The sequence below is a fragment of the Bos grunniens genome, chromosome 5, assembly GCF_055505025.1.
Source record: "Bos grunniens cultivar Pamir isolate PY7600 chromosome 5, Bosgru_T2T1.0, whole genome shotgun sequence".
Lineage (NCBI taxonomy): Eukaryota > Metazoa > Chordata > Mammalia > Artiodactyla > Bovidae > Bos > Bos grunniens.
Genome location: NC_141169.1, coordinates 50,130,625 through 50,156,772, shown reverse-complemented (window position 1 = coordinate 50,156,772; position 26,148 = coordinate 50,130,625). Strand labels below are relative to the sequence as shown.

The 26,148-nt window shown below is 38.5% G+C and overlaps 1 protein-coding gene and 1 long non-coding RNA gene across 11 annotated transcripts in view; one reads left to right on the top strand and one right to left on the bottom strand.

The window, feature by feature from the left end:
* The window catches only part of XPOT (exportin for tRNA), a 173,463-nt gene that overhangs the window by 115,656 nt on the left and 31,659 nt on the right, over positions 1-26,148 (top strand). For 8 of the 10 annotated variants that reach the window (XM_086400171.1, XM_086400174.1, XM_086400173.1 and 5 more), the window contains 10 exons: positions 13,953-14,086; positions 17,665-17,747; positions 19,821-19,877; positions 20,703-20,772; positions 21,454-21,672; positions 22,522-22,706; positions 22,808-22,976; positions 24,306-24,542; positions 25,641-25,679; positions 25,811-25,873. In XM_086400171.1, the coding sequence (XP_086256297.1) occupies positions 14,027-14,086; positions 17,665-17,747; positions 19,821-19,877; positions 20,703-20,772; positions 21,454-21,672; positions 22,522-22,706; positions 22,808-22,976; positions 24,306-24,542; positions 25,641-25,679; positions 25,811-25,873 (1,182 nt within the window). In that variant the 5' untranslated portion in view covers positions 13,953-14,026. Of the gene's footprint in view, positions 1-10,855; positions 11,250-13,952; positions 14,087-17,664; positions 17,748-19,820; positions 19,878-20,702; positions 20,773-21,453; positions 21,673-22,521; positions 22,707-22,807; positions 22,977-24,305; positions 24,543-25,640; positions 25,680-25,810; positions 25,874-26,148 lie in introns of those variants that run through there. The other 2 variants (XM_086400166.1, XM_086400176.1) reach the window with 2 other exon arrangements.
* On the bottom strand, positions 3,384-10,768 carry LOC147371923 (uncharacterized). The gene is made up of 2 exons (XR_015163848.1): positions 10,533-10,768; positions 3,384-5,688 (listed from the first exon to the last, which is right to left on the bottom strand). It is a non-coding gene; the product is annotated as an uncharacterized LOC147371923 (long non-coding RNA).

Here is a 26,148-nt window from a genome sequence, read left to right as displayed (position 1 = left end):
TCAATCTTTCCCAGCATCAGGATCTTTTCCAGTGAGTCAGTTCTTCACAGCAGGTGGCCAAATATTGGAGTTTCAGCTTCAGTATCAGTCCTTCCAATGAATATTCAGGACTGATTTCCTTTAGGATGGACTGGTTGGATCTCCTTGCAGTCCAAGGGACGCTCAAAAGTCTTCTCCAACACCACTGTTCAAAAGCATCAATTCTTCACCACTCAGTTTTCTTTATAGTCCAACTCTCACATCTATACATGATTACTGGAAAAACCATAGCTTTGACTAGATGGACCTTTGTTGGCCAAGTAATGTCTCTGATTTTTAATATGCTGTCTAGGTTGGATAGACATCTGGATAGAGCCAGATGACCTGGGTTCAAATTCCAGCTCTCACTCAGTAGTTAAAAAAATCACCTTGGACAACTTTTTTATTTGGCTGTGTTGCACAGCATGCAGAAACCTAATTCCCCAACCAAGGATCAAACCTGGGCCCTTGGCAGTGAGAGTGAGGATTCTTATCCACTGGATGCCAGGGAATTCCTGGACAGCTTACTTTAAATGCTCAGTGCCTCAGTTTCCTGATCTGAAATGGGTAATAGTACCAACCCCACAGGGTTATTATGAGGATTAGCAATGTTTCTGAGTACTTAGAACAGGTACTTGGAACAGAGTGAACACTACATAAGTCTTTTAAAAATAAATTGAACCAGTATGTGATTTTCTGGTACATATGTAGTCATTCAGTTCCCCTTATACAAAGTAGTAATATCAAATTCTTCTTTGTTGGGTGATAGCCTAACAAGTGGGCTTTAGGAAGCATCACTACAAATAAAGCTAGTGGAGGTGATGGAATTCCAGTTGAGCTATTTCAAATCCTGAAAGATGATGCTGTGAAAGTGCTTCACTCAATATGCCAGCAAATTTGGAAAACTCAGCAGTGGCCACAGGACTGGAAAAGGTCAGTTTTCATTCCAAATCCCAAAGAAAGACAATGCCAAAGAATGCTCAAACTACAGCACAATTACACTCATCGCACATGCTAGTAAAGTAATACTCAAAGTTCTCCAAGCCAGGCTTCAACAGTACGTGAACCATGAACTGCCAGATGTTCAAACTAGATTTAGAAAAGGCAGAGGAACCACAGATCGAATTTCCAACATCCACTGGATTGTCAAAAAAGCAAGAGAGTTCCAGAAAAATACCTACTTCTGCTTTATTGACTAAGCCAAAGCCTTTGACTGGGAGGACCACAACAAACTCTGGAAAATTCTTAGAGATGGGAATACCAGAACACCTGACCTACCCCTTGAGAAATCTGTATACAAGTCAGGAAGCAACAGTTAGAACTGGACATGGAACAACAGGCTGTTTCCAAACAGGGAAAGGAGAAAATCAAGGCTGTATGTTGTCACCTGCTTATTTAACTTATATGCAGAGTACATCATGAGAAATGCTGGGCTGGATGAAGTACAAGCTAGAATCAAGATTGCCAGGAGAAATATCAATATCCTCAGATATGCAGATGACACCACCCTTATGGCAGAAAGTGAAGAAGAACTAAAGAGCCTCTTGATGAAAGTGAAAGAGGAGAGTGAAAAAGTTGGCTTAAAGCTCAACATTCAGAAAACGAAGATCATGGCATCTGGTCCCATCACTTCATGGCAAATAGATGGGGAAACTGTGGAAACAGTGACAGACTTTATTTTTGGGGGCTCCAAAATCACTGCAGATGGTGACTGCAGCCATGAAATTAAAAGATGCTTACTCCTTGGAAGAAAAGTTATGACCAACCTAGACAGCATATTAAAAAGCAGAGACATTACCACAAAGGTTCATCTAGTCAAGGCTATGGTTTTTCCAGTAGTCATGTATGGATGTGAGAGTTGGACTATAAAGAAAACTGAGCAGCAAAGAATTGATGCTTTTGAACTGTGGTGTTAGAGAAGACTTCTTGAGAGTTCCTTGAACTGTAAAGAGATCCAACCAGCCTATCTTAAAGGAAATCAGTCCTGAATATTCATTGGAAGGACTGATGCTGAAACTGAAACTCCAGTAGTTTGGCCACCTGATGCGAAGAATTAACTCATTTGAAAAGACCCTGATGCTGGGAAAGATTGATGGCAGGAGGAGAAGGGGACGACAGAATATGAGATGGTTGGATGGCATCACCAACTCTATGAACATGAGTTTGAGTGAACTCCGGGAGTTAGCGATGGACTGGGAAGCCTGGCATGCTGCAGTCCATGGAGTCACAAAGATCGGACACGACTGAGCGACTGAACTGAACTAAGCCTAACTTTTTACATTTTAGATTACAGCTCAAGACAAAAATATAATCTACATACACAAACATACAAACAAAAGAATGGAATTTTTACCTTTTCTTTTTTTAGTTGCATTTTTGGTGGAGAAGTGAGCAGTGGGCCACAGGTCATAAGAACCTTGTAAGGATTTCAAACTAGAAGTACCCTTCAATGGGTGTTAGGATCTCAAGTGTTCGTACCTCTCAACCTGAAAATAAGGACAGACAGTATGTAAAGAGAGATACTTGAAGTCTGCAATAGGTAAATAAAAGCTGAATTTTTCAAATGTCTGAATTAGGAATCCCTTGTATTTCTACTTAGTATTAACAGATACTGACCATTTAAATTATCTACAACATTTAGCAATCAACTGAAATATGGAGGAGACATGTCATTATAATGAAGTCTAAGGAACCATACAAAGCAGATTAAAACAAACATTTCTTTTACTAAATAATGCCCCAGTGCTCTGTTCTGCCTCAGGCTTCCTGCTTCACACTCACTTCCTATAAAACAAACCAATAATTGAACTGCTGCTGCTGCTAAGTCGCTTCAGTCGTGTCCGACTCTGTGCGACCCCATAGACGGCAGCCCACCAGGCTCCACCGTCCCTGGGATTCTCCAGGCAAGGACACTGGAGTGGGTTGCCATTTCCTTTTCCAATGCATGAAAGTGAAAAGTGAAAGCGAAGTCGATCAGTTGTGTCCGACTCCTAGCGACCCCATGGACTGCAGCCCACCAGGCCCCTCCGTACATGGGATTTTCCAGGCAAGAGTACTGGAGTGGGTTGCCATTGCCTTCTCCGAATAATTGAACTAGAACCCAATAAAGACAGCTCACCTGACCTATTTTCCAACTTCTTTCTCTGCCAGGAAGCCCATTACGAATGAGCTTTGGCAACAATGGCGCTAGGCTTAATAAGCACTGAGATGAAGAAAATTTGACACAGAACTCAGTGTTTATCAGCTCACATTATATTATTTCGGGTTCAATTCAATACATGTCACAAATACTTACTGAGAAGTTGTTATCCACAAACAGAATCAGAAAGAACTTATTATCAGTCTTCAAGAATTGACTACTAGGTGAGTAAGACAACCATACAAATTTAATACAAAACAAAAATATATTAATGACATGAGAGGTATGAAAAAAAAAAAGGCACATCAAAGAAAGGATTGAATAAACCTGGTTGTGGAAATGTGGTCACTTCATGACAGAGATAGCATTCAATAAATTCTCAAAGTCAATGAAACTATTCCTTTTTTCCCTTTTATTACAGTCAGTTTTTAAAAATGTTTTTTAAGAATGTACTACATATTCACGGTGGGAAAAAAATTGTTTTAATCCAGAAAGGTACAAGAAAGATAACAGAAATCACCTGCGGTCTTACCACCTAAAGATAACTTTCAAGTAATGGATAAGTTTCCTTCAGTAAATCCAGCAGAGAAGCTTTGAAAGCCTAATGTCAGACAGAGGAAATCAGGAACAGAAAAGACAGATGTGATAGCACTACGCTGAAACTGAACTGGGTCATTGAACGTGAAAGCAACAAAAGTGATCCCAAGAGCGCTGAGTTGTGCTGAGGAGCTGGATGCATTGGCAGAAATCAGATGTATTTTGTGGGGAAGGTCTCGACTTTGGTTTCCGGATGTGTTAGACTTCTTTTACGGGTTGAGATGTGTAGCTGTCTTGTAACACAAGTTGAGAGTACAAAATCTTAGAGCCAGAAGTAGAGAAGGGGAGATCTTCATAGAAATGAGTGCTGAAGATGTGGAAATAATTACTGAGAGCAAGGACAGAAAACAGAAAGCCACGTAGCTAAGAAGGCAGCCTTGGGGAAGACGTGGTAAGAGAATAAAAGTAGGAGGCGTCATCAGAAAAATGAAATAGAAGAGTTTGAGGATAACGCAGTGTCAAAGTCAAGAGGACATAATTTCAAGGAGAAAGGAAATAGTCAAAAGAAAAGTTGAAGTAAATGAGTAAAAATGGTAACAGATCAGATCAGATCAGATCAGTCGCTCAGTCGTGTCCAACTCTTTGCAACCCCATGAATCGCAGCACGCCAGGCCTCCCTGTCCATCACCAACTCCTGGAGTTCACTCAGACTCACATCCATCGAGTCAGTGATGCCATCCAGCCATCTCATCCTCTGTCGTCCCCTTCTCCTCTTGCCCCCAATCCCTCCCAGCATCAGAGTCTTTTCCAATGAGTCAACTCTTCGCATGAGGTGGCCAAAGTACTGGAGTTTCAGCTTTAGCATCATTCCTTCCAAAGAAATCCCAGGGCTGATCTCCTTCAGAATGGACTGGTTGGATCTCCTTGCAGTTCAAGGGACTCAAAGTCTTCTCCAACACCACAGTTCAAAAGCATCAATTCTTTGGCGCTCAGTTTTCTTCACAGTCCAACTCTCACATCCATACATGACCACTGGAAAAACCATAGCCTTGACTAGACGGACCTTTGTTGGCAAAGTAACGTCTCTGCTTTTGAATATGCTATCTAGGTTGGTCATAACTTTCCTTCCAAGGAGTAAGCATCTTTTAATTTCATGGCTGCACTCACCATCTGCAGTGATTCTGGAGCCCCCAAAAATAAAGTCTGACAGTGTTTTCCTATCTATTTCCCATGAAGTGATGGGACCGGATGCCATGATCTTCGTTTTCTGAATGTTGAGCTTTAAGCCAACTTTTTCACTCTCCACTTTCACTTTCATCAAGAGGCTTTTTAGTTCCTCTTCACTTTCTGCCGTAAGGATGGTATCATCTGCATATCTGAGGTGATTGATAATTCTCCCGGCAATCTTGATTCCAGCTTGTGTTTCTTCCAGTCCAGCGTTTCTCATGATGTACTCTGCATATAAGTTAAATAAACAGGGTCACAGGGTTGGATAATTTTAAGTATCAGTAGAATGATTTGAGGATAGAAAATATATTACAAAAAGTGAGAGACTGGAGGATTAAGTGTAGGCAAAACTGTGTGGTATCCTGAAGACAGGAAGCCTAGATTCAAGAATTTAGGGTTCTAATACAACATTTAGTAGCTATGCGACTTAGGTGTGTGCATGTGCTTAGTTGCTCAGTCACGTCTGACTCTTTGTGACCCTTTGGACTGTAGCCTGCCAGGCTCCTCTGTCCATGGGATTTTTCAGGCAAGAATACTGGAGTAGGTTCTCATTTCCTCCTCCAGAGGATCTGATCTTTCTGACCCAGGGATCAAACCTGAGTCTCCTGTGTCTCCTGCATTGCAGGTGGATTCTTCACTGGCTGAGCCATCACGAAAGCCCCATGTGACTTAGGATAAGTTACTTAAAATACATCCACCTTGGTTTCCTTAACTGTAAATTAAAAATGATGATGATGATGATGATGATGATGATATCTGCTCCATCCCTACAAGATAAGAGGAACAAATTAGAAAAGTTATATGGAGACATACTATAATCCATAATGCAATATATAAATGTTATCAACTATGCATCTTTCAAGTACTCTGGCAATTGTAAGAAAAGGGAAATATGGGACAGAAACAATATGTTATTGTTATAAGAGAGGTGCCTCAGCATATTTATAGGAAGAACTAGTACAGTAGTTCTACAGTGTCATCATCCTTTAATGAACCTTCATTTGAGAGACAGGGATTGAAAGCACAGACTCTAGAGTCAAGACTGTGAATCCCAGCTCTGCTACTTTCATTTGTTTCCATATCTATAAAATGGGCATAATGATAGTACTGTGTTATGAGGATTAATGTCTAAACACTCAGAACAGTTTCTGGCACATAATAAATGCTCAAAAATGTTCAGTTCAGTTGCTCAGTTGTGTCAGACTCTTTGTGACCCCATGGACTGCAGCACACCAGGCCTCCATGTCCATCACCAACTCCTGGAGTTTACTCAAACTCATGTCCATAGAGTCGGTGATGCCATCCAACCATCTCATCTTCTGTCATCCCCTTCTCCTCCTGCCTTCAATCTTTCCCAGCATCAGGGTCTTTTCAAATGAGTCAGTTATCCGTATCAGGTAGCCAAAATATTGGAGTTTCAAGTTCAACATCAGTCGTTCCAATGAACATTCAGGACTGATTTCCTTTAGGATGGACTAGTTGGATCTCTTTGCAATCCAAGGGACTCCCAATAGTCTTCTCCAACACCACAGTTCAAAAGCATCAATTCTTTGCTGCTCAGCTTTCTTTATAGTCCAACTCTCACATCCATACATGACCACTGGAAAAACCAAAGCCTTGACTAGATGGACCCTTATGATAAAGTAATGTCTCTGCTTTTTAATATGCTGTCTAGGTTGGTCATAACTTTTCTTCCAAGGAGTAAGCGTCTTTTAATTTCATGGCTGCAGTCACCATCTGCAGTGATTCTGGAGCCCCCAAAAATAAAGTCTGTCACTGTTTCCACGGTTTCCCCATCTTTTTGCCATGAAGTGATGGGACCAGATGCCATGATCTTCGTTTTCTGAATGTTGAGCTTTAAGCCAACTTTTTCACTCTCCTCTTTCACTTTCATCAAGAGGCTCTTTAGTTCTTCACTTTCTGCCATAAGGGTGGTGTCATCTGCATCTGAGGATATTGATATTTCTCCCGGAAGTCTTGATTCCAGCTTGTGCTTCATTCAGCCCAGTGTTTCTCATGGTGTACTCTGCATATACGTTAAATAAACAGGTGACAACATACAGCTTTGATGTACTCCTTTTCCTATTTGGAACCACTCTGTTGTTCCACGTCCAGTTCTAACTGTTGCTTTTTGACCTGCATACAGAGTTCTCAAGAGGTAGGTCAGGTGTTCTGGTACTCCCATCTCTTTAAGAATTTTCCAGAGTTTGTTGTGATGCACACAGTCAAAGGCTTTGGCATAGTCAATAAAGCAGAAATAGATGTTTTTCTGGAACTCTTTTGCTTTTTCGATAATCCAACAGATGTTGGCAATTTGATCTGTGGTTCCTCTGCCTTTTCTAAATCCAGCTTGAACATCTGAAAGTTCATGGTTCACATGCTGTAGAAGCCTGGCTTGGAGAACTTTGAGCATTACTTTACTAGCGTGTGAGATGAGTGTAATTGTGCAGTAGTTTGAGCATTCTTTGGCATTGCTTTTCTTTGGGATTGGAATTAAAAATGATCTTTTCCAGTCCTGTGGCCACTTTTGAGTATTCCAAATTTGCTGGCATATTGAGTGAAGCACTTTCACAGCATCATCTTTCAGGATTTGAAATAGCTCAACTGGAATTCCATCACCTCCACTCTGGTGGCTCAGATGGTAAAGCGCGTCTACCTACAATGTGGGAGACGGAGGTTCAATCCCTGGGTCGGGAAGATCTCCTGGAGAAGGAAATGGCAACCAACTCCAATACTCTTGCCTGGAAAATCCCATGGATGGAGGAACCTGGTAGGCTACAGTCCATGGGGTTGCAAAGAGTCAAACACGACTGAGCAACTTTACATCACTTCCTAAGGCCCACTTGACTTTGCATTCTAGGATGTCTGGTTCTAGGTGAGAGATCATACCATCGTGATTATCTGGGTCGTGAAGATCTTTTTTGTATAGTTCTTTGGTGTATTCTTGCCACCTCTTAATATCTTCTGCTTCTGTTAGGTCCATACCATTTCTGTCCTTTATTGTGCTCATCTTTGCATGAAATGTTCCCTTGGTATCTCAAATTTTCTTGAAGAGATCTCCAGTCTTTCCCATTCTGTTGTTTTCCTCTATTTCTTTGCATTGATCACTGAGGAAGGCTTTCTTATCTCTCCTTGCTATTCTTTGGAACTCTGCATTCAAATGAAGAATCTTTCCTTTTCTCTTTTGCTTCTCTCCTTTTCACAGTTATTTGTAAGGCCTCCTCAGACAGCCATTCTGCTTCTTTGCATTTCTTTTTCTTGGGGATGGTCTTGATCCCTGTCTCCTGTACAATGTCATGAACTTCCATCCATAGTTCATCAGGCACTCTGTCTATCAGATCTAATCCCTTGAATCTATTTCTCACTTCCACTGTACAATCCTAAGGGATTTGATTTAGGTCATACCTGAATGGTCTAGTGGTTTTCCCTATTTTCTTCAATTTAAGTCAGAATTTGGCAATAAGGAGTTCATGATCTTGTTTTTGCTGACTGTATAGAGCTTCACCATCTTTGGCTGCAAAGAATATAATCAATATGATTTTGGTATTGACCAGCTGGTGTTGTCCATGTGTCCACGAGTCTTCTCGTGTTTTTGGAAAAGGGTGTTTCTATGCCCAGTGCGTTCTCTTGGCAAAACTCTATTAGCCTTTTCCCTGCTTCATTCTGTACTCCAAGGCCAAATTTGCCTGTTACTCCAGGTATCTCTTGACTTCCTACTTTTGCATTCCAGTCACCTATAATGAAAAGGACATCTTTTTGAGGTGTTAGTTCTAGAAAATCTTGTAGGTCTTCATAGAACCGTTCAATGTCAGCTTCTTCAGCGTTACTGGTCGGGGCATAGACTTGGATTACTGTGATATTGAATGGTTTGCCTTGGAAACGTTGAAAATGTTGGCAGTTAGTAAAAACATTGTCATATGCAAGCACATATGTCTAACTCTTTGCAACCCCATGGACTATAGCCTGTGGACTCTAGGCTCCTCTGTTCATGGAATTCTCCAGGCAAAAATACTGGCATGGGTTGCCATTCTCTTCTCCAGGGGATCTTCCCAACCCAGGGATTGAACCTGGGTCTCCCACATTCTAGGCAGATTCTTTACCATCTGAGCCACCAGGGAAGCCCATATGCAAGCACACATACTTTAAAATAATGACTGTTCTTTTTCAATATTTTGATAACTGGCATCTTATATTAGTTTGAGATGAGAAACTGTCCATTCCTTTATAGGTGGGGGAACCAGAATATGGAATGGTCAAATTTCATATCCCTCTCAGATCTTCTTCTGGTGGAGTCCAAGTAGTTCCTTATTCGTTATGAAATAATGTGTCTACAAAATGGAAAGACTTTTACAGTCCTAGGCATTTGAACTACCATGAAGGGCCAGTGTTACTAGATAAACTGTAGATAAGGTATAGATATTAGATAAGCTGTAGATAAACTTCATGTGATAAAAATTTGACTATGAAGTATTCACAAAATGAGTTTACAAATGAAAAAGGCAAAGATAGTAGCAAGATAATAGACTGTGTTTTGAAGTTCTTTAGGATGACACAGTGGAATATACTGAACACAATACAGGCTTTGGAGCCACGTGGACCAGGATTAGTATTGAACGTCCATAGTCAGTAGTTGACCCACACAGCTAATGTAAGAATCCATGCAATGATTCACTTATTGAATTGTAACTACAGGGTGGTACTAGGCACCGGGATACACTGAAATAGAACAGGAATCCTAGCCTGACATTTTGAACAAGTAAATTATAAACGTGATGCAAAAATGACTCAAGATACTTTATATATGAAATGCCTGATGCAGTGTTTTGCACGGGGCAGGTCACGAAATAAATGTAGCTGTTATATGGTTCCATGAATTTTATTCTACTTTTCTGTCCATTCTCTTCTCCCAGGTTTTGTTTTTCACTGTTGTCCCACTGAGGGTAACCTAGTCTATATTCAGTACATACTTAACCATCAGTAATGAAACCTAAATACAGAGCACTTATTGTATGTCAAACATAAGGATTAACTCAATTCTCACAACAAGCCTTTGAGGTAGGTACTATTAGCATACACCGTTTTACTGATGAGTAAACAGGGGCATCCCAGGCGGCTGAGTGGTAAAGAATCCGCCTGCCAATGCAGGAGAGGCGGATTCTGTCCCTCGGCGGGGAAGATCCTCTGGAATATGGAATGGAAACCTACTCCAGTATTCTTGTCTGGAAAATCCCATGGACAGAGAAGGGTCCATGGGGGTGAAAAGAGTCGGACACTACTGAGCGAGAAAAGTCAAATCGTACTGAAGCACAAATAAGATTATGTAACGTGCCTGAAACTGAGGTTAACAATCAGTGAGCGGGGTAACGGGTGTGGGGCGAGCTGGGATCCAAATCTATGCAGCTTGAGCCTGTACTATCTCTATGCAGTATTTTAAACTAATCGGTGAATGAATAAACCAAGTAACAGTATCACACGAAGTAAACAGTATCTTTTCACGAATGACAAAAATACTGGTACGTTTAAACTGACAAAAAATTTTCAGCGCTCGTCGGGGGATGCTCACGCTGGGAACGTGTGGGATCATAAAAGAGAAATTAAACAACTGACTCACACGTGGTTTGGACCACGACACGCGGCTCTCCGGGACTCCGTTCTCTAACCTACCAACTACCTCCTTAAGTCTTTATGGAACATGCTAACCAAACCCGGCCCCGTTTGGGGGTGTGGAGGGGGTGGTTACGGATCTCCGCCCCGGCGCAGAAGGCACACCAGACTTCACGACCGGGAAATGTTCCGGCCGGACCCCCATCCCGGCATGCACCAGAGGTCCCGGCGACCACGCCTCCCGGCGAGCGCCCGGTGCGCGTGTGCGTACCGTCGCCCGGAAGCGTCGCCTGCACACTGCATGCTGGGAGTCGTAGGCTCCCGGTCCGGGCCCTCGGGCCGTCGTCAGCCCTGTCCATGAGGCTGCTGGCTTTGGTCCGCGCGGCACCGACGCGGGGAGCGCGCTTCGCGCTGACTCAGCGGCGACGGCCGTGGCGGCGTTAGCCGGCCTTCACGCTCTTAGCCTTCCTGGGGCGCCAACCCCGCCCGCCAGCTTGCTAGCTTGCCTGCTCGGCGCCACGCAAGAAAAGGCGCCAGGAGACGCAGAGCTGCGAGAGGTGTGCGGCCCCGGCCAGCTCCGTCTCCAGCGTTAGCGCCGCGGCCGTGGCGGAGGACGACGGTGACGAGGACCAGGGCCGCTCTTCTCGCTCCCTGCTTGCGGCGCGGCTCCACTGACCGGCCCTCGGGAGTGCAGGCGGGCAGGCGGGATGGAGTGATAGGGAAGGTGATTCGGGGCTTGGGGCGGGACTCGGACCCAGGTCGGTCCACGCGAAGCTGCGGGAAAGTTGGCCGGGAGGACTGGCCCGGGAAGCCCCCATGCTGGAGAGAGGTGCGGGCCGGGGGCTCTCCATGGCGGTGCGTCCCGAGGCTGGGCTGCCTGGGTGGGGGTAGTATGAGCTGCGGCGGAGTACGTCCCCAGTGCGTGGCCGCTCATTGCCCGGTGTTTCATCACTCCAGTTGCCACGAGGCTTCTTTTAGGGGAGGGATCCGGGGGAAGGAAAGGTGCAAGGCCGGCGGAGGAGGGCCCCCATCGCCTGTGGCTCCCACATAGTAAAAGTGGCTTAAGCCCATTTGTAATAGTTGCAGCGTATCTCAGCAGTTTCAACTGCAGAGACCTCAAACTTGATCCCCACCCCCAACCCGTCCCAGGACAAAAAAGAAAAAAAGTATTATTTCTGTGTAGTAATTTGCCAGCACGGACACGCCATTTTTGCTCTTCCCTTCCTCACAATTCTGCAAGAGTAGAGAAATATGATGTTTCCTTGTAACCAGGGAAAAAAATTACTTTTTGAAAGTGCTAATTAGTTGTTACTGGGGGAAGTTACGTTTGATTAAAGCGACTTGTCAGCGTGATGGTAAAAGGCTGGAAAGATTCAGCCTTGGAACTGAAGAACAGTGTTCTGTAAGTGTAGTGGAATTTTTCCAGGTTGTTTTGATTCTTGATTTAATGGGTATCCATAGTAAAGTTAGGGCTTAATATTTTAAGTATTTTGCTTGCCTTCCCCCAGAACATTTCCTAGATGCGTGATTGAAGGGTTTATCATATTGTAACAAATGTTTAAGCCAGCACCTCTATACCATGTTAGATATGTGTTCATGCACAACCTTTTGCTAGGAAAATTGTCACTTTTTTGCACAGGTTACAACTTTTCAGGTTTTTTGCGTACATGTGGGTGATTTACCATTGCACATTATTATCCAAGTGCCTTCTCCGTGGGAGATTCTTTTCTACTGACAACTGTAACAAGTTCGTTTCCTTAGATTTTATTTGCAATGTTTTTTCCTTAGTACCGCTTGCTGTTTGCCTTGATAGAATCAAAGTGACCAAGTTTATGAAATTTTCCCTAAAGCCATGCCATATTCAAGAAATCTTTTACCGAATTTCTCGATCTGGGATTCATAGAAATTCAGATCGTCTTTTCTTTCTGTGTGTGCATTTTTCAGGGGAATTGTCATCAAATTTTTAACAATGCCTTTGTTTTTCCATCTGTTCAAAATGCCAGGTTTGTAGTGTGATACGATAAATCAAGAATGCTCCAAGTAGTTCCATTCTCCCATGTGCCTAGCTCTGAATTATGAATTGCAGGCCTACTATGTGCCAGTCATGCTTTACATACCTTGTCTCATTGAAGTCTTTACTGCTTTATGAGGCAGGTGCTCTTTTTGTCCTGTTTCACAGAAAGGGCTCTCTCAGTTTTTGTAGTTGTCCACATGGCCCCAGTTTGAAAATAAGGTTAGAGTGCCAATCCAAATCTTTGCAAATCCAAAGTCTGTTATATTATGTCCTAGGAACATAGTGACAAATATTCAGTCACTCCTTCTGTTTAAGGTTAATGAGAGAAAAGTAGCAAGCAGACAGTGACAACCTATCAGCACTTGGAGGGGCATCTCAGGGGTCAAAGAAGTGTTCTTGAAAGAGGTGACCTCTAAGCTGAGTTCTGAAGGACAAGCAGGGGTTAACCAAGTAAGGAGCAACGTGTGCAAAGAAGATGAAAGGCAGACTACCACTTGTCTTGCGCGGTTAGAGTACAGAATGGTTACAGTCATTGAAAAGTGTTTGGATCTTAATCCTGAGGGCAGTAGGGAGTTACACTGCCTTGATGTAATCTGCAAGTATGACCTTAACTATAAGAGAAGGAGCTGAGCTTTCTTCTCCAAGGCTCTCAGAACACATCCTGATTTATCATTGATTTGGGCAGAACCAGGGGGAGACAGAAAAGCGTGTTGTAGTAAGAATCTTTTAACCTGGATCCAATCCTGGCCTCACCATTCCCAAGAAAGGCTGTGGCCCCTTCCTCATCACCCCCTGCGCCCCCCACCCCCAGGTTCTTGCTTTTTAAGAGTAGTAAGACCAGCCCTCCTTACCTCAGGTAGAGCTTGTTCTTTATTTCTGCAAATAAATACACATTTTATCAGAAACCAAGTTGCCTTTGGGGCTGATCATGTTCTTACTTGAAAATGTTAGACTCTAAATTGTGAAAAAGTGCAGTGCTTTCCAGAGACTAAAAAAAGTTCTTAAATAAGAGCAGTCAGTGTTAAATCATCAGCAACATAATCTGAATTTGTATTTTTTTTTAACTTAATGTGGTTGCACAGTTGCACTTTATTGTAGATAATAACAATGGAAATTAGATGCTTCTATTTCAAGTAAAAATAATTACTTTCTATACTTTATTGATGATCTTGAAGAAAAGAAATTTGAGAACCTTAATGGCATACCTTAAAAATTACACATTAGTGGAGTATTTAGCAGACCCACTCTTCTGAGACAGGCTCCTATACTTGTAATTTGGATTGTTTCAAAGAAGTTCTTTGAACTCTTATTAAATGTCTTTGTATAATGTTATCTGCTTGTAATGGTATTCAGGATAAGCATCTATTTTGCTTATCAAGTGTTTTTTTCTTTCAACTTTGTGTGTGTGTACAGATGTTTGCGGATTCTTCTGTGGAATTAGAGGGCACGCCTATTGTAATCAGAAAACTCCAAGTATAGCAGCAGGAATGGATGAACAGGCTCTCTTAGGTCTAAATCCAAATGCTGATTCAGACTTCAGACAAAGGGTAAGTCATGTCCACTTAATCATTTTTTAAATCATGTTACATAAACATTTTCATTAAAGGGCTTGAATCAAAAATACACATCTGATGAAGGTTTAATTTGGATGGAAATGAACAGAGAAACAAATCTGAGGTATTTCACTATATTCTGAATACGGAAACAGTGAATGATTGTGATTTATTTTCTCTGTAGTTGGCTTAACAATGGCATTAAAATCTCTTGTAATTTAAGGCAAGTCTTTATGTCACATCATTATAATTATTTGAAAGTTATGCAAAGTATTGTTCAAGGGACTTTGCCATAGTAGCAGGCGTATATATGATATTTTTCCATTGCTTGGTTTAGTCTAAACAAGTTGCTTAACCCTCATGTTAGTGGTAGTTAACATTCTTGTTGCTTCTATCAGGCAGACATGTAAATAAGCAGGTATTATATACCATGTCTCAGGTTACATAAAATGATTACATGACAAAAGAATCCATTATGAGGTACTGGGATATTTGGGTAAGTATAAACAGTTAAACATATTGTAGCATACACTTGTAATCATGGCTGAATGATAAAAGAAGAATCTAAAGAACAAACATGTAATTAAATTTTTTAAAGATGTGTGGGTGGTTTGAAGTATGAAGTAAATGAAGAGTCATTTTCTTTCTGCTCTCATAACAAAGGATATTTTTTTAATAAATGAGCTAAATGAAGTTAACAATTTACAAAATATAAAAAATTTTACAAAATATAAAAGTCAACAATTTTACAGAATTTTTTTAAATAGTAAAAAAAAAAAAACTGCAGGGATTTCCAGGATAGTACTGTGTACTTGTCTCTGCTGTTAAAAGAAGTAACCAGCCTTCCAGATGGAGGTAAATGACAAGAATTGAGATTTAAATAGCTAATTATAAGATACCTATCAAACCGGTTAGGACATGAAAAGTCATTAAAAGTCTATGTCTTGTGTATATGGACAAATATTTCTTTTCATCGGAGCTTTAGCTACCTACCTTCAAATCCTTAGTCATGAACATAGTTGAAGCATAATAAATCTGTACCTTTCGTTTAGCTTGGTGTTACATAGCTTTTGACTATTTGTTTAGTTATTAAATAAGCTTCTCTGTTATTTTTTATGTTCCTTTTTTGAAATCCTTTGTTTTATAATTAAATTCCACCATCAGAACTTTTTTTTTTTAATGTGCCATGATTTTCTTTTTCAGAAAGTAAAACTAGTACATTGACAGTGGTTTTAATATTATAGAAGTTAGGCTTTTCAGCAATAAAAATGGGTTCTGTCAGTCATAGGCGTATGTTAGACATCCTGATCCAGGCCTAATTTGATACTCCATTAAGCCAACCCAAGTAATAATTAGAATGAAAAATAAGGAATTGTAAGGAAAAGTAAGTTCTGATAGTCCTGATGCTGAAATTGAGGAGTAGTAGGAACTTAATTCAGTTTTGTAATAAGATAAATGACTACCAACCCTGATTCCCAGTTGTCTGTCTATAGTTCTCTGTTTTCTACCTGGGCACTAAGTAACTGAACTGACTCTGTTGCCACTTAGAGACAGTAGAGCATTAGAAAAGTATGAGATAGAAGAACTGGGCGATGAAAACTGACTTGTTCATCATTACTACAGTGTTGTTGTTGTTTTTTAAATGCTAGTATCACATGGATTCAGACTGCAAAGAATAGTTAAAACTGAAAAATTTCAAGTTATTATCACTTAAAAAAATAGAATTTCTGTCTTTGGCTTGAAACTTAGTGACAATTCTAGCAGCTGAATCACACCTCCCCCACCTGTTTTGGTAAGTGAACTATTAGATGGTAACACAGTCTGCAAGACTGACTTCAAACTTGGCCCCGCCCTGGCCCCTGAGATACTCCTAAAGGAAACTTGAGGCTTTATGGAATCAGTATTGTTAGACACCTGAACTAGATTTTTTTCTGCTGCTTGAGCTCCTATATTCTTAATTCTAAAGGCAGCCATTATTTACACTTAAGATAGTATTTGGTGATCTTCATCTACTCGCTTCTTTGACCTATTCCTCTCTCAGTGGGAACAGCCATTGAGGCAGCATATAAAAACTCATTTCCTCATGCATACAATTGCATAACACAGGAAACCATCACCTAACTACACACGCATCAATCACTCAGTCATGTCCAACTCTTTGCAGCCCCACGGACAGTAACATGCCAGGCTCCATGGTTCATGGAGTTTTCCAGGCAAGGATACTGGAGTGGGTTGCCATTTCAGTAGCTTTCCATTATTATTGCAGGTTTTAAAATATATGTATATTTATAAAATAAATAAATATTTATTTGGCTGCCTTGGGTCTAAGTTGTGGCAAGCAGAATCTTTTGTTGAGTTGTGTGAGATCTTTCATTGTGGCTCAAGGACTCTAACTTATTTTTTTTAACCTCTAACCCAGAAGAAAAAATAATTTAATATCGTGACCCAGTATATGTGTATGTATATGTATGTTTATACACATATGGGTATATGACATGTACACACATAAGTAAAACAAGTCATACAAAATAATCGTTATTCTTGCTAGGTGCAGTGCACTCTTAATATCTCTATTCTGTTTCATTTTTTAAATTGCTGATCAAGACTGAACACATTGTTTTCACATTGATGAGGCACAAACCACATTTTAAAAAAATATATTGGCTAATTGAAATTAGGTTCCTCAACTCATTTCAAGGTATGTGCTTAATTGCTTCAGACTCCTTTAGCAATGTTTCTAGAGATTATGTGTTATTTTCTTGACTGAGATATTTTTTGCAAGCTACTGAGGTTACTGTTTGTTGTCATGTGTGAAACTGGCATCTGTCACTGATCTCCGTTGCAGCATACAAATGGAGGAGTATGAGTCACCCCTGTGTTCCCAGCAGTGGTAGATAGGCTGTGGGCTTGGTGCTGCGTCTGTTCTAGAGGATACTTGCTCCTATAACAAACCCAGAATTCATGAATACAGGGATGAGAAACGCATTTCCTAAAGCTTTGACTTTTTCAGTTATTTGGTACTTCCTAAAATTCATATCAAGCAGTTGAACTCTGATTTTAATCTCACCATTTAGGAAACTTACTGATGCAGTTGAAAAATGGAAATAATTCTCTTTTTCTGTCAAATGGTAGATCAAATGATAATACAGAATATGTTTCATCCTTTATAGTCACTTCTTTAATAGCACGTTTGCTATTAAATAGGAAAAGTATTCTTTATATCCCATTTTATAATTGCATGTACCTCAGGAGTATAGCACTTGACAGAGCACTGGAGTGTTTTCTCTTGATTCTTCTAATAACCCAGTGAGGTCTGCAGGGCATTTTTGTGTTGTTTCCTTTCCCATAAGGAAACAAGTTAGAAGTATCCAACTGATGGAATTTGTTTTTTACTTAACCTTTTTCCTAAGAATAATCATCCAGTTGCACCTACTCAGAAGCCTGAATTCAATGTTTAGCTGTTATTTTTAGTCACTGTAGTTGGTTTGCTACTCTCAGTAAACTTTGTTGAGTATTGGCAGAGAATTGAGATTGACTATTCCAAATGCATATTCTGCTTTGCAATTACACAGGCCTTGGCCTATTTTGAACAGTTAAAGATTTCCCCAGATGCCTGGCAGGTGTGTGCAGAAGCTCTGGCTCAGAGGACATACAGGTAATTAAAGCAAAATTTGCATAACTTGTAGAAGACTTTAAATTTTTATGAACTTGGCAAGATTGTTTTATTTATCTGTTTGAAAAAGGCTTTCATAAAAACATTTTATGACTTAGTTTTAAAAAACTATTCCATGTAGAATGAGGAAAATAGTAAACTAAAAATTTTGGCCAATTCTGAATTCACTTTTTATTAAAACTATCCCTTCTTTGCCTTATTCTGAGTACCTGACAGCAGATTCCAGCTGGCATCTAGTACAGTAGAAATTTCCGTATTTTCTTATGGTGAGGAGGGATGGTTGGTTTTCTAAAAACTTGGTAAAGAAGGTAATCAGAAATTATCTGGCTTAATTTTTAATTTAAGTGCATAAACATTCAGTTACTAATCTTTTGATGTTGGACCAACAAATTTTCTTTGTGTATGTGCCACAATCACTTTGTGATTCTTAATGTTGAAAATATTGATTCCCCCATAATTGATCCTCTCCAATTTCTGTTTTGGGTCCCTGTAGTGGATTGAGGAACAGTGAATGTGGCTTTCTAAACCTTTTATTTATTTGTTCCCACATCTCCAAGTCTTCTGGTTATCTGGCCCACAATACACATATACAAGGTTTTTTTTCTCCCATGCAAAGTGACTTTCTATGAACTCTTTCTAAAGCATTCAACTTAATTTTTACAAAAATAGAAACTCATCATACTCACTGCATTATTTTATATAGTAGTTAATTAAGTTACTTAAATATAGAAGAAGTACAGTGCACCTAGTGAGACTGGGGAAAGCACACTGACTAGTTGTAAACAAACAACTCTGCTAGTAGGAGTATAAATAAGTTTCTAGGGGTCAGTGAGAATTCCTACCTAGATTTCTTGCATGCTGGGAGTATCAGTCACTACATTTTATAGCTGAAAGCAAGTGTTCCAGTTTAGTGAAAGTTAATTTTGAAGAACATCTATATGTCTTAGAGTAAATGAAGGCTGGCTTTTAATTAAGGGCTCCCTGTAGTTTATATTTTGAGTGAAAAATTTCAGTCTTATATAATTCAAGCTTCAGTGCAATCCATGATAAGAATAGAAACCCTAAGGTCTTAGAAAAGATGCTAATTAAATGTAACTTTTAACAAAACTTTTAAAAATTAGGTTTTATTTTCTTAAGTGTGAATTTTTTTTGGTGGAGGGGTTAAGGGATGTAATCAGAATGAAGACAATACCTCCATTCTTACATTGACTATAGTTAGCTGTGTATATGAAAGATTGTTCCTTGACCATGCCTGACTCAAACCAACTGTCTAAAAAGAACATTGTTGTTCATTAAAGGGACTTGGTCAGAGCTTGTAGCTAGCTCACTGTATCTCTGTTGTCACTCCTAGGGAGACAGTTAGAAGTAGACAGCGGATGGATATTGATTTTTACTCCCCCCACCCCTTTTTAAGGTCATATATTTGTTTTTACTTTCTTTTTTTTTTCTTTAAATGTAAGCCTTGCCATGCAGTATGCAGAATCTTAATTTCCCAACCAGGGACTAAACCCATACCCCATACAGTGGAAGTGTAGACTCCTATCCACTGGACCACCAGGGAATCCCTAAGGCAATATATTTGTAACCTGGTTTTCTATATGCATTTCGGGGCTGGACTGCCAGTCTAGGAGACTTCTCTTGTTTAAGTATGACTTTGATGACCGTCTCTGGCTTGACTTAGCCTCTGGCTGTTCTACCATTTGTCGTTTTACATCTGTCCTTTCTGTTATAAAATGTAAGAATTGCTTTGGGAATCCTAACATCTCGAATTGGGGGGAGTGCTCTCTATTTGCAAAGGACTGTATGTATTTAAAGTGAATCTTAATTTGGGATTATTCTGTTACTCTGTTTGGAAATTGATTATTCAATTTCCATTGAATATTATATAAAGTTCTCTTAGCTTACAAATGGATGTGAATGTAACACTTGAGAGCAATAAGCCAAAGGTCTGGTTTGAGACACTTTCAACTGAGTTACTCATTATTATTTACCTTTGATTTGTTTTCCCCAATTCATATTCTCCTTATCTAATTTTTCTTTTTTTTTCTTTTTCAGTGATGATCATATTAAGTTTTTCTGCTTCCAAGTACTGGAACATCAAGTTAAATACAAGTACGGCTTTTCTCACTGAGATTTGTGGGGAGAGGCTAATTTTGAAATTAGTTTTTCCTTCTTTGAGGACATCATAACATAGGCTGTAAATTGACAATATGTGTCACATCCAGCTTTGAGATGTTTTGATTTATCCCAAGGTGTTTTAAAAATACCAAATTCATTGGCTACATAAAAGAATCCAGTCAGTACACAGGAAAAAGTTAAATTCCAGTTTCTCTGGGAAAGAATGAAAAGATATAGCAACACCACGCCTGTATCACTGCATGACCACTCTCTGTTAAATTGAGTGGCAGTATGGGCACTTGCATTTAGAACCCCTGCCTTGTTTAGTCTCTCAGTCGTGTCCAGCTCTTTGCGACATCATGGACTGTAGCCCGCCAGGCTCCTCTGCCCACGGGATTTCCCAGGCAGAAACACTGGAGTGGGTTGCCATTGACTTTTCAAAAAACCCCTGCCTAATTTAAGCAGAAACAGTGAATTGCTGCCCCAGGGATCCTTAGTTTGCCTCCTAATTTATTCTGTAAATCACAGACCTGAGACCATAGACTTGAGACCATTATTTTCATTTGAAAAATTGTGTAGCTGCCATTTTGTTTTAGCATAAACTGGACCACAGATAAAACTAAGATAAATATTGATACCCCTCCAACCACTCCCACCCCTGTCTTTAAAGTGGTAATGAGAATTATTACCAATTTATCATAGGGAATTTTAGGTGATTGCTATACAAATTTTCTATTTCAAATATAAGAGGCCATTACTTTTTAAAAACCACATACACTAAATATTACCATTATTGTTTTTCTTATGTATTTTGAACAGATATTCAGAACTAACTACTGTTCAACAACAACTAATTAGGGAGACGCTTGTATCTTGGCTTCAAGCTCAGGTAAAATAGTAGCTTTTACATTTAATACCTCAAATTGCCAGATGTTTCAGTTTTTATTTTTGGAAGATTTTGCAACTTCACCTCAAAAATGTCACTCATTTATCCTCCATTTGACCATGTAGCTTTTTTAGAAAGTGCTGGCTTTGAAGATAACAAGTGATAAAAACTTAGCAGTAACTTGAAATTATATCAATAATTGAATCTGTCATTCTTTCTGTGACACATGGTGGAAACTTTTGGTTTTAAAATATAATTTTAACTGCTAGACAAAAGTCAATTTTCACACTTAAGGTGAGCCCTCCTGGAACAGATTCTTCACAAAGAGCCCTTTTTAAAGGAGCCAATAGAGTTTTTTATTCACAGTATTTTTTTTTTCACTAGTTTTAGCTAATCTTAACATATTAAAGCAGTTGTGTAGCTAGAATATTTATTTATATTACAGAGGAAGCAGCTAGAAGAAAAATCATTGAATTTGCTTTCGTCTTAGAAAAGGTTATAGAAACTACTAAAACTCTGCCCATGAAACTTTAATACTTTGGTAATTCTCAAGCATATTTGCTGCACAGCTGTTGTAGATCATGGTGCAGTTTAGTGGGATTTTGCCTGTTAATGATAAATAGAACACTGTTTGAGTCTTTTCCATTTGTATTTAATTTTATGAACTGTATCTCTGTTTGTCAGATGCTGAATCCCCAACCAGAGAAGACCTTCATACGAAATAAAGCCGCCCAAGTCTTCGCCTTGCTTTTTGTTACAGAGTATCTCACTAAATGGCCCAAGTTTTTTTTTGACATTCTCTCAGTAGTGGACCTAAACCCAAGGGGAGTAGATCTGTACCTCCGAATTCTCATGGCTATTGATTCCGAGTTGGTGGATCGTGATGTGGTTCACACCTCAGAGGCAAGTAACATCTTTTTAATAAGTTTTTAATTTAGATACTGCAAGAGATAATGGGTACATAATAAAAGGAACAAGAAGGAATTTTTGTTTTTGATAAAACTTTGTTAGGAATACTTACAAATTTGCTCAACATTTTGAATTTTGTTTTACAAAGGAACTTAAATTGGGGTTTTTTCCCCAGGTATAGAGTGAAATTAGAGCATTTAGCTTTTTTTTTTTTAACCAGAGAGAAACTTCCTCTAGTGAAATAAACAAATCAGTTTTTTTCCTATGAATTTGTAGAGAAATGTGGCCTGTATTTACTATTACTTTATAGTTGCTGACTGAGGAAAAAGCCTTGCTATGTACCAGTGCTGGGTTCTTGTGTATTCTCAGTTAGTCACATAGGCCATGACCTTAGTCTTTCTCTATTTCTTTATTACCCACTTTAACTTTCTCCTTTTTCTTAAAGAACACAATGGAAATAGCTTAATTCAAATGTGTCTGACAATTTAAGGTTATTGTGTGTTAAATATGACATTTTTAAGAATACTGTTTACGTTATTGCTGTTCTCTTAAATAGTTTGTTTGTATAATACTGAGAAATAACTTTTATCTCATGGTTAAAATTTCTAAGCAGTGTTTTTTTCATAGTTTGTGTTTAATAAATTATGTCTAAGTAAAATGGAAGGAAGAATTAGAATCACAGGTTATGATTTTAGGGCAGATAAATAGGAAGTACCGGCAGGGAATGTGTTAACAAGTCGGGAAATGTAGTGTTGAGGAAATTACTGTGTGCAACTATTATACGGATATCAAACATTATCTTGGGAGGTAATCTGATTGTACATACGGTATTTTTTTTTTTAGGAGGCTCGTAGGAATACTCTCATAAAGGATACCATGAGGGAACAGTGCATTCCAAACCTGGTGGAATCATGGTACCAAATCCTACAAAATTATCAGTATACCAATTCAGAAGTGACATGCCAGTGCCTTGAAGTAGTTGGGGCTTATGTCTCTTGGATAGACTTATCCCTTATAGCCAATGATAGGTAAGTAAATCTATATTTTAAGAATAGAAACCTGCAGAATACAGTGTGTAAAACTCATGAATTTGAAAATATTGTAAGAATTTTTGTTTCTCCATTGCCAGGTTTATAAATATGCTGCTAGGTCATATGTCAATAGAAGTTCTACGGGAAGAAGCCTGTGATTGTTTATTTGAAATTGTAAATAAAGGAATGGATCCTGTTGATAAAATGAAACTGGTAGAATCTTTATGTCAAGTGTTACAGTCTGCTGGATTTTTCAGCATTGACCGGGTCAGTAAATTTATGTATAACGTTTTGAAAATTGTTAGAACAAACTAGGATAGGCAGTAATTTAAATATACTTTCCTTTTTCTTTATTTATGTTTTTAAGTGTTAGAAACTTCCTTGGGCTTATAATAGCGAAACACTGTCCAGAAAGCCGTAATGTCATGTGTAACATTTTCCTTGACCATGGATTATATCAGACTTTACTTGAAGATCTGGGATGGTACTTACTTTTGTGCTTTCTAATAGCCTCTCAAGTGATGCTGTGATACAGCTCTTCATGGACCACACTTTACGAAGCATGGCAGTGCATTTTGACCTAGACTCCATTATAAATGTTATATTTTCATCATATTCATTTGATCTATTAGAGTTTAGCCTCAGCAGAATTAGGGCTCAAGTGAGTGTGGTAAATTAATAATTTAGAAATTGAATTTGAAGGTTTTTACTTTTAATTTTACCTGTGACAGTGATAAAGAATTACTAAGAAGTCTTTGTATTGTTGATATATCAGGAGTATACCTCTGGTATTTTCCTAACTGACAAAGTGTAGCCAGTTACACTGCGAATAATGGTCTTATTAAAAAACTTAAAATGGTGAAGCTAAAAAATCGTTCTGTAGGAGAATATCATAAGGATAATTAATGAAAATTAACCTGATTTTGAGTTCTAACACTAATGCTGATTAACTTTAGGCAGGTTATTTTAATAGCAGTTTTATTTCTTTGTGGTATAGTTGAGGTTCAAATTAAATAGTGTCAGAAAGGACTGTTGTAAATTGTTGCACAAAGCATAATATGGCAGCATTAACTTTATTAGAAGGTATTTACTAAATTCATCAGTTTAGAGAGAAGGTTTTGAAACCACAGATCTCTTTTTTTAAACTTTTATAATTTGACAATGTCTACATGACTATAATCATTAAAGATAGTTATTTTGAGAGTTAGTGGATAATAACAGTAGAATTCAGACTCTTAAAACTTCCCAGTCAAAATGGTAGTATTGTTAATGTCTAATGTTAGTTTAAAATTGACTCCTCGCCAGTCCAGGTTCGATGCACGATACTGGATGCTTGGGGCTGGTGCACTGGGACGACCCAGAGGGAAGATATGGGGAGGGAGGAGGGTTCAGGATGGGGAACACAGGTATACCTGTGGCGGATTCATTTCGATATTTGGCAAAACTAATACAATATTGTAAAGTTTAAAAATAAAATTAAATTAAAAAAATAAGATAAAATAAAATTGACTCCTATAATTGGCACTTGATCCATTGAAATTTAGAGTTTTTCCTCTCAGGTAGTTGGTTTTAAATTGAGATCTGTATTGTTTGTAGGAGGAAGATGTTGACTTCCTGGCCAGATTTTCTAAACTGGTCAATGGAATGGGACAGTCATTGATAGTTAGCTGGACTAAATTAATTAAAAATGGGGATATCAAGAATGCTCAGGAGGCACTGCAAGCTATTGAAACAAAGGTGGCGCTGATGTTGCAGCTCCTAATTCATGAGGATGATGACATCTCTTCTAATATTATTGGATTTTGTTACGATTATCTTCATATTTTGAAACAGGTAAGTCCTTATGTTAATCTTTGTTGTAGATAATATAGAAAAGCCATAGAGAATTGGAAAATACAAGAAAATGAAAATAAGATACTCAATTCTACTCTAATGATATTTACTGTTAATTATGAGTATATTTTCATCTTTTTTCTTTCCTTTGAACTTCTTAGCTGGAAAACATAAATGGCCAGGTTCTAAAATTCACTAGACTAAAAAGCTTCAGAATTAGTTATAGGTTTAGGTTGTTTCTTTTATTTTTAATCTGTGTTTATTTCTTTTTGGCCTTGTATCATGTGGCATCTTAGTTCCCTGACTGGGGACTGAACCTGTACCCCAGCCTTGGGAGCATAGAGTCTTGGCAGGGAAGTCCCATGTGTTTGTTTTTAAATACAGTAGAAATTTTGTTAAAGATAGTTTATTATTTTAAGTACATATGCATCATTTCTTATGAAGTTTTTTTATAATTAAAAATTTCCCCCTAGAGAGTTGCTGCCAATAATAGAACTTAAAACGTAGAAGGTATGAATCTCATATATTATACACGTAGCCTTTTAAAGAATTAATAACTTTTCATTACGACATTAGGTGAGAGCTATGCCTACTTTATTTACATTGATTTAGTTGAATTGAGTCAAGCTTAAGATAATATTTTTCCAAACTGAGTTTAGCTTCTGTTATAACATGTTTCTGCATGCATACTTTAAGAAATTTTAGGCAATGTGAAAAGGTATGAAGACAGTTAAAATCACTATTGGTAATCCCACTGTATCTCATAGTGGATTTCTAGGCTTTTATGGCCTTACTTAATTAAAAACAAGGTGAGACATCCTTTGCTTTCTGTAATCTGCTTCTTTGCTGAGTACATTTATAAGTATCTTTAAAAATCAAGTTTATCTACATGTTTTTGCCTGTATGCCAAGTTACTTACTAAAAGTGAAATTGATAGATTTTAGATTAGGTACATTTCACATATAGAAAGGTACTATAAAACTGCCCTCCAGAAAAGCTGTGTGCATGTTTGAAAAGATACTAACTGATTAGAAAAATATTTTGATAAGCAAGTATTACTTTAGGAAACCTAATAAATGATTGCTTTCTTTTCAACAGCTTACAGTGCTTTCAGATCGACAAAAAGCTAACGTAGAGGTAACTAACTTCTTTTTACTTCTTTTAAACCAATAGTAGACTCTGTATCTGCAGTCTGCCTTGAAATACAGCCTAATTTCAAATTACATGAATTTAGAGACTGACAAAAGATACTTTATTCTTAATTTTAGACAATCATGTTGGCCGTTATGAAAAAATTAACCTATGATGAAGAATATAACTTTGAAAATGAGGTAAGAATTTTGGATTGAGGAGAAAACAGTTTTAATTTTATTATGTACCCACATCAGATTAGTATTTCAAGTTTTGAGTATCTTAGAGTCCTTTAAGACAAGAAGTGTTTTAAAAATTAGTCTTGTTTATATTGATGACTTCTTAGATTAATGGAAACTTCATAATTCTTCATGTTTTTGTGTTTTGTCCTCTAATTCTTTAAAATGACCCTTTTAAGGACACTTTGTAGCACTGAACTTTGTAAAACATTGACATTATTGTTCGTGATCATATT